The 8,309-nt window shown below is 33.9% G+C and overlaps 1 protein-coding gene across 1 annotated transcript; it reads right to left on the reverse strand.

Annotated features, from left to right (window-relative positions):
- Nucleotides 1-1,701: 1,701 nt before the first annotated feature.
- Nucleotides 1,702-7,644, reverse strand: LOC113390972 (serine-enriched protein-like). Its single transcript, XM_026626961.1, has 7 exons — nt 7,478-7,644; nt 5,844-5,979; nt 5,201-5,252; nt 3,043-3,147; nt 2,524-2,681; nt 2,138-2,452; nt 1,702-1,884 (listed from the first exon to the last, which is right to left on the reverse strand). Exons 1-7 carry the CDS (start codon nt 7,642-7,644, stop codon nt 1,702-1,704), a joined length of 1,116 nt encoding a protein of 371 aa, XP_026482746.1.
- Between the last annotated feature and the right edge of the window lie 665 nt (nt 7,645-8,309).

Consider the following 8,309-nt stretch of genomic DNA (forward strand, 5'->3'; position numbering starts at 1 on the left):
CAATGATACAAATGCCCCACGTTTTTTAGAATTAAAACTATTTGTTTTTCTATAAATTTAAAATGTTTAAAAATGGTCGATTGTGAAAGGCTATTTTTTGAAGAAAATGTATTAAATTGTGTACAAATGATAAAATAATTTATAGTTTCGTAATAATAAAAATCGAGTAAAAAATAAAAGAACATCCTTGCCGCCTGCCCTAAATAGTCTGATTGAATCGACACCTTTGCATATATAAAAATATATTTCCCAAAGCCATGCAAGGAAAATCACTTTATACAATCGAGGTTAACAGTAACACATGGTCGGTTTTTATTCATGATATGGAATTCTACAAATATTTAATACTTAGGTGGTACAAGGTACTTTTTTAAAGTAGATTTAATAGTAACATATAGGGGTCAGAGAAAAATACATTATTCATTTTTAACGGCGACATTAAGTCAAGTTACAAAATAATTCTTATAAAATTATGTTACTTTTATCAAAAAATAAAAGTTTCATAAAGGAATGCTGGTGATATTTGGATATCATTTATTAGCCCATTTTTGTTTGATGTTACTATATTCTTAATATTTTGATGGCAGTTCTCTTCTTTTTTGCTCAAAATTATTTCTATACTGATTTTCCAAATCTAAGACTTTTTTTTCTTTTAGTTTTTTTACTTCTCTGTATCTCAGGATTGCTCTCCACTTTTTTAAGCACTATTTTAAAAGTAAACGTGTGCTTCGGCGATGCAGAGGCGGCTCGCCTTCGTTCTGGTGTAAGGTTATCCACATCATCTGAACACCTTCTTAATTTATCAGCCATTATACTCCCAGAACGTAAATTGCTTATAGTTGGAGTAAGAGGTCTATGCTCATATACAGAACTATCGCATTCTTCAGATGATCTACGTGGACGCCAAATATTAGAACCAAGCCTTGGAGTTATCGGTCTGGGTTCAGGTGTCAATGGTTCTACGTCTTCGGAACATCTCCGGGAACTTCCAGTGTATGAACTAGCACGAGATGAGGTCATGTATCTTGGCTCAGGAGTTAGAAGCGCAACTTCATCAGACCCTCTACGCGAATGGCTTATTGTATCCGTTGAAAATTTCCGGAGACTTGACGTAGGTCGTGATTGCACTATGTGTCGCGGCTCTGGCGTCAATAGATCGACGTCTGAATCTCTTCTGCTATGTCCAATAGCTTCGGAGCATTGTTTGCCCAATACCGCTTGCCGTCCTGCATCAGAACCAGTCCGCGGCGGGGCGGATGCCAACGTCGATTGCCTTACCAGTGGCGAACACGCAGCAGGTGTAGATCGCGTGAACGCATCAGCAAATTTATCCGTCAACTCTTTACTACTTTCTTCTATGGGCGAATGTCTTGGGGTGTGTCTAGGCGAATGTCGCGGAGAATGCCTGGGCGAATGCCTAGGTGAATGCAAAGATGATCGTCTGCTGGGGACAGTAGTGTCTTCATTAGTGTCTACGGGAAAAGGCAGTAAACGCTGAGAACTAGCAGTCGGTATATTGCCGTCTGTAGGAGACTTTAATCTTACGAATGGAAACAAAGGCTCAGTAGGTGTGCGTTCGGCAGCCAGCGAGTTCTGCCTGGATTTCATATTGACAAATGGAAAAAGATTCTCGCTGGGACTTTGGTCAATCGGTTGTTGGTTAAGCGGGTGAGGAGATGAGGAAGGGGGGTTAAGCGAATGTTAGTTGGACGAATGCTTTCCGTCGCTGGATGGCAGTTCGCTGGAACCGCTTGAGCTGATGGTGGTGTTGGAACCCAAGGGATCCACGCTGCTCTGCACAGACATGGAGCGACCTTGAGCTGCACGCTTTATTCGGATGGCGTTCGGGGACAACTTCGCGGGGTCGACACTTGCTGGGTCTGCCTGCAACAATACCAGCGTGCGGTACCACTGTCATCTTATGATACATACACATTTATATATCCAAGCTCATATTGCTCCAAAATTATCGTAAAATCAAGATAAGACAACAACAAAATATTTAAATATTAAAAATATCAACTATTTTAAAGTGAGACTTGAAGTGATACTTGTGTGAGCAAAAGTCAAAAGTGCAATAAGTATAAAAACTGAAGCAAAATTGAAAGTCGTATAGATCTATGTATATCTCACGCACCTGATAAGCCAACGCATTCATGATTATTGAGTAGGGCACCAATCCCAATGGATACACTTCGCGCATCAACACATTAGCCGGAATTTTGTGAAATTGAATATACTCCAAGAAATTACCAATGACATCTTTTAAGGGTGTACTTTGGTTAGTATCACAATATTTCTTGCCCCACATCAACGCTGCTTGGAATTTGGTAAACTCATCTGCAGTGTTTTCTTCTCTTGCCAGGATTAGACGGACCACGTGTTGGGGAAGAAGTGTAAAGGAGCCAAGATTTAGTACATCATTTCCGTGTTCATCCACAAACTCTAAAACCTAGTGGAAAACGAATATTGAATAGATAATATAATAAAGTATTCATTAAATTCTACGTGATATCTTAGTACCTTCTGAACAAGTGACTTAGTACATTTATATTGAATGTATCGCTCAGCTGATGCTAAAAGAGCGCAAACAGTGTCTACATTTATACAACATTGCACGAATCCAGCACAGGCCTTGCGCAATTCTTCTAGTCCATAATAATCCGCAGCATTCATTACTCCTATTTTAGAAATTATAAATCATGAATCTTTAAATTGTAAATAGTCCATTGTATTAGATAATAATTGATGAATTATTATTGTATCCAGTTCATTTTATTAGATAATTGATAATGTGAAGATTTGGAGGAAAAAATCCAAAATTGTAAATATTTATTTTAAACTTCTGAATATTTTCTATATTTTGATTATAGCAATAATTCAGTTTTTGAATACTGCTAAATACTTTTAGAAAATTATTTTTTATTTAATGCAAAGTTTGGCGTTTGGTATTGGCGTTCAAGCGATGAAGTTTAACTGACTTAATTTTTTCATGGTTGAAGAATATGTAATCAGTTTCTTTTAATTTTAAGAAGTTTTTACCTAACAATGTCCTGGGCTGCAAGGTGACACACCCTGTGTGTATGTACTCAATAAGCTGACGAAACACATCAGGTTCAAATTCTTCAATAATAAGAGTTTGATGCTGTGGGAAGATGGCTGAAAAAACAAAATCATTTTTGCTATTTCATGTTTTTATATCAAATTAAATAGAATTAAAAAAGTGCTTCAAAATAATAAGTTAGTGGTGGTATAATCTTCTGTGGTATCATGCAATTGCATGCAGTGTAGATGGTTACAGAAAGGCTAACAACAATTTCAAGCAAAAAGAAAACAAATTTTAGCACAATTCTAATATGTTTGGATTGCAAGAATGTAATATAAACAATGAAAGACGAGACATGTCAACGACATAACTCACAATATTAAACAAATCCAAATTCGATATCATTTTCTAGCATAAACAAAATTGGAATGGGAAACAAAAATATAAACCGAATACGAATCTTCATATCTATCACAATTGATATTCATTGTATTGGCTTGATTGTTATCGTTTAATTAATTATATCGGAATTTCATATTACTGAAGAAATTTTTGCTTTAAATTCCACAATATCAGTACTTGCATATATTTATAAAATATAGATAGAATGTGGATAACTGTTAAATCAGACAACAACTAATATAACTACAGAAGAACCTCGTCAATACGATCATTCTCATCACAATTTTCTGCATAATAGACCAGTTTAAAACTGTTTCTGTACTTTAAAACATTTGTATTTATTCCGCATATTACGATTTATCGCTTAAGATAAGTTTTTGGTGTTTGCACGAATTATATATAATTCTATACTATATATAGTATCAAGTAGAGAGTACTATTAAGTATGAAGATATATATCGACACTCTGATAAAATTTAATTTTTAATTTTTTTTTTTGAACAAAGTGCTATAGTGTAAGTACTATATATATGAGAACAAAGTACTGTAGTATAAGTACTATATTTTTTTTTTTTTTTTTATATTCTTTAACAGCGATCAGAACTTATGAGTTCTATGAGCTGTTGTGATCAATTATCTTACAATTATTATAGATGGCAACCCAAACAGTTGTCCCATCTCTATGTGCTGAATTATTACAACTGTTGTAATAGTGATGACTTTTTACTTCCAAGTGGCATGTTGCCACTACAGCTATGCCCACGAAAGGCCATTTTCACTTGAAATCATATTTGAAATCTACGATTTCAAGTGAAAATTTGGTATCAAGCTGCTTTGATACCGAACCGACCGACGTTGGATTCGAACCCGGGACTAGGATTTGCTAGCCCACGTTCTTACCACGGGACCACGGCCGGCCCAAGTACTATATATGAAATATATTTCATGGTTATTTAATGGTTATTGAATTACCATTGGGCAATCTTTCTAAATAAACCATGGTTAAACTTTCTAAATAAACCATATATGCATATATTATAACATACCAATTACTAAATACTAAATGTCTTCACCATCTTTTAAAACAATTGTTGTATATTTCATGTCATATGATGCTAACAACTAAAAAACAATTTTATTATATTACATTTAGTCGTTTCGAGTTTATGAATATTTTTTTATGTTCTATAAATTAAAGCAACTACAGTCATAGATAAATAAGTATAAATGACTACAGCTCACAATACTGCTATTTTTTTTAATTTTTTTTAAATACTGTACTCTAGACAAGCTTCTATCAAAATGACGATTTATGTATACTTTAAAATAGTACTGCTTTTTTTGAAAATTAGATTATTCCTACAGATGAACATTTGGAAAACATGGTTGTCCATAGTAAATGTTCTAAAGTTTTCATGCAAACACTAAAAATAAAGAGAAAGAAACAGAGAGATTAACAAAAAAAGATGTGAAAAAAGTTCTGGATTAATTTGATAATAAAATTAAAAATAATAAATGAAGTTTTGTACCCAATTTGCTAAATAAAAAAAAGACATAGAGCCACCAGTTACATAAGAGATTCTAGCAGCATACAACTCATGGAATAATCGAAGTATCTCAACCAAATTCATAGCAAAATTTAATTTTCCAATGTTGGTTTTTCCTTTTGTTGGTTCAACTTCGATTGTCCAATTCAAGCGCAATTTGGTGATTGATTAAGCTGTGTTTTTAAGTTTTTGTAGGAGTGAATATCAGGGTGTCTTACCTCGGGTATGGGGGCCAATTGTTGGGTGTACGGTGTGCGCTGCGGACCAGTTACATATAATTACGACAAAAGGATTGCAACAATTACATATCAACATAGCATTGGGGCAAGTACATTGATATTTTAAACATCATTTGTACACAAAGATATTTAAGATATAAATTTATTATTTTTTTATTTTCTGGCTAAATTTTATGAAGTAAGTTACATATATCTGGAACAAAATCTTATTAAAACAATCTGTAATGTATTGACTATGAGCAAAATTTAAAAAAAGATTCAATATGGAAAATTTGTAAATTTCATTGTCTGTTTTATAAAATCTCATGTATACCCGCAAGTATACTATATTATGTTATTATTATCCTGCATTCACTTTTTAAGCTCGAGCACTTTTTACCACTACCTTTCATAAAATCATTTTGTCTATTATGGTTAGCAACTACATAAGCATATCCATTCTTCAATTTTTGGGGCATATTATATACAAAGCAAGCAGGATTTGGAATTTATTTACAAAAATAAAGCTTTTTTCTCATTTCTATATAATAATTATTATATATTATCAGTTTATTATATTCTTGTAGGTTTGAATTTTATGCGTTTTCTTTTTAACTATTTTGAACTTACTTGTTGTGCAGCGTTTTGGAGATTCAACAATGGCTCAGAAGATCTTTTGAGGAACAACCTTAGCTTGTTTTCTTTGGGAGCAGGTTCCTTCTTTCTTTGTGGACTAGGTGCTTGGTATAATAGTTTGTGGAAAACTCTAATGAGAGAATATTTAAGAAATAATAACAGGCAAGTAATAACATAATTTAGAAGCAATTATATTAGTTTTTATCAACGTTTCGGTATTTGAAATATTGACCGCAATAATTATATTGATCTCTTGCGCAATTTGCCAATATTAAAATTAAAGAAAATATTAAAACTAAGCTAATTTTTTATGGCTTCTTAATAGTGTATTGTCTAACAAAATTAATTTATTTTAGCATTTAGTATTGCTAAAAGTAATACCTAAGTTATGGACGGTTCAACTAAGTATTCATCACATTTGAGTAACTTTAAAACTAAAATCAATCAATAGCCATACTTTTGTGACGATTGGGATGAATAACACAGGCCTACAAAAATTTTTGTTTTGTTTGGTGCATCAAGTGTTAGAGCTGATTCTTATAGTATTTTTTTCGCTGATTTCAAATCTGCAAGCCATTTTTTTGTATCAGCACTAGTCTGGAACTTGGAAAAAAGTTGCCGAAACCAGGTCCATTCTAGGTCGTCACGAAAAAGAACTTAAGTTGACACCACAGTGTCAACTAATGTCCCAACCAAGGCCGAATGGGTCTTGTAAGTTTGAATGTACGAGATATCTCATTAAAATAATATTCTAAATTGTATTACTATTTTGTACTTTCATTCCTTATATATCATATATATCATATCTTGAAAACTGAAGCTCATAGAAAAAAACTAATATCATTTTTTAAATCAGCGCCCCAAATATACTTACAAACAGTTGCACCATTTTCTTTGTTGGCCTGTGTTAAACATAAACCTAATTTAAACATAACGATTATAATCGTTATGTTTAACACGTTGAAGACCGCGTGTCCACAACGTAACTACATTACAGGACACCACGTGGGCTATCACCGATATGTATTATTTGGACCGATTATACAATGATGGACATGGTTTACACTAAAATTATATACAGCAGTTCATTCGACAATCATCAGACTCATTAAATTTGGCACAGCCTTATTTTAAATTATCATAATCTATCTTTTTTTAACTCATGCAAAATTGACGATTTTTTTATGCGGTGCACATGTGTGAAATGCAATTTGCGATGAGGTCTTCAATGTGTTAAAATAAAATTTGGGAAGTGTCTTTGAAATTGAAAAAAACGGATTAATGTCAATCTTGGATTATATACTCTGGTTGTACAAAATATAGATTGATACAAATGTTAGAAGACTAACATAAGTATAATTCATTCTTTATATAATCGATCTATTTAAGAAGGGCGTTTTGAAATTAAACAATTTAATATATCAATAGCCAAAAATATATCTGGTTCTTTGTGAGCAACATATTTTACGATCAAGTGAAAGAAAATCTAGTCAGATTACGGAGCTCTCAATACTTGGGACCAATCGTTGGAACTTGGAACAAATTTATTCAAGGCCGGCAAAGTCAGTAAATTGTCTGATGGTGTTCCAAAATCGTGTATAAGCTTGAATATATTTTTTCTATCTCACCTGCTTCTGGCAGCTAGTACTGCCTTAACCGCGCAAACTGGTTCCCTGGTCTCTCCCACCAGGAAGGTGACGTCGCAAAGTTCGGGCATGGATGCTAGGAACTTCATGTCTTCGGCGAGGCCGCTCTTGTTCTCGAAGGTACTGAGGTCGGGCTCCGCGTCGGCCATCGTGGCGCCGTGGCCGAGCGCGGGGACGGGTAGGAGCGGGGCGGGGAAGTGCGTCGGGGCCTCTGGCATATGGGCCGCTGAGATAAGCTGATCTCGAGATTTAAATCAGCCGGGTTTCCTTCTTTTGATACTATAAAAAAATTAAGATGATAAGAACTGTGTGTTCTTTGATCTGTGATTGCTGACTTACATTTCTAATTATGACAGGACAACCCAGTGGTTAACTACTCTTATTTGTAGAACTATGTACTATATATATATAAGATACATATCGAACAGTGTTATAACTGGTATGTGATGCAGCAAATCGCAGGTTAAAAGCTCTGAAAAAAGCTCTAAAATACAACCACAAAAACTTATAATGCGATTTTCACTCATGATTATATTTGAGAAATATAACTTCAAATAGAAATTCAAATCAAATCAAATTTGATATCATACTCTGCATGATATCAAGCAAACCTGGGGACCTGGGACTAGTAGCCCACGTCCTTACCGATTACTCCCCGATTGGCTCTTCCGCAAATTGCAGGATGTGTCAATAAATTATCAATGGATATTAAATAAAAAATCACAAGTTTTGGTTTTAAAGTCTCAACTCTTAAGGTGATCTGAAGATAAGATTCAAGAACGTGTCACCGTATCCTTATATTATAATCAATGAT

The sequence above is a fragment of the Ctenocephalides felis genome, unplaced genomic scaffold (genome assembly GCF_003426905.1).
Source record: "Ctenocephalides felis isolate EL2017-DRISC unplaced genomic scaffold, ASM342690v1 CF-g0.4_SCAFFOLD_03718, whole genome shotgun sequence".
In the NCBI taxonomy this organism is placed as follows: domain Eukaryota; kingdom Metazoa; phylum Arthropoda; class Insecta; order Siphonaptera; family Pulicidae; genus Ctenocephalides; species Ctenocephalides felis.

What these genes read in the sequence shown, in the direction of transcription:
- LOC113390972 (XM_026626961.1), bottom strand. Translation starts at nt 7,644, where the DNA reads ATGGCCGACGCGGAGCCCGACCTCAGTACCTTCGAGAACAAGAGCGGC. An exon ending in TCCAAAACGCTGCACAACAA is followed by an intron (nt 5,253 to 5,843) that starts GTAAGTTCAAAA and finishes ACTGGTCCGCAG; the next exon opens with CGCACACCGTACACCCAACA. An exon ending in CTAAGTCACTTGTTCAGAAG is followed by an intron (nt 2,453 to 2,523) that starts GTACTAAGATAT and finishes GTTTTCCACTAG; the next exon opens with GTTTTAGAGTTTGTGGATGA.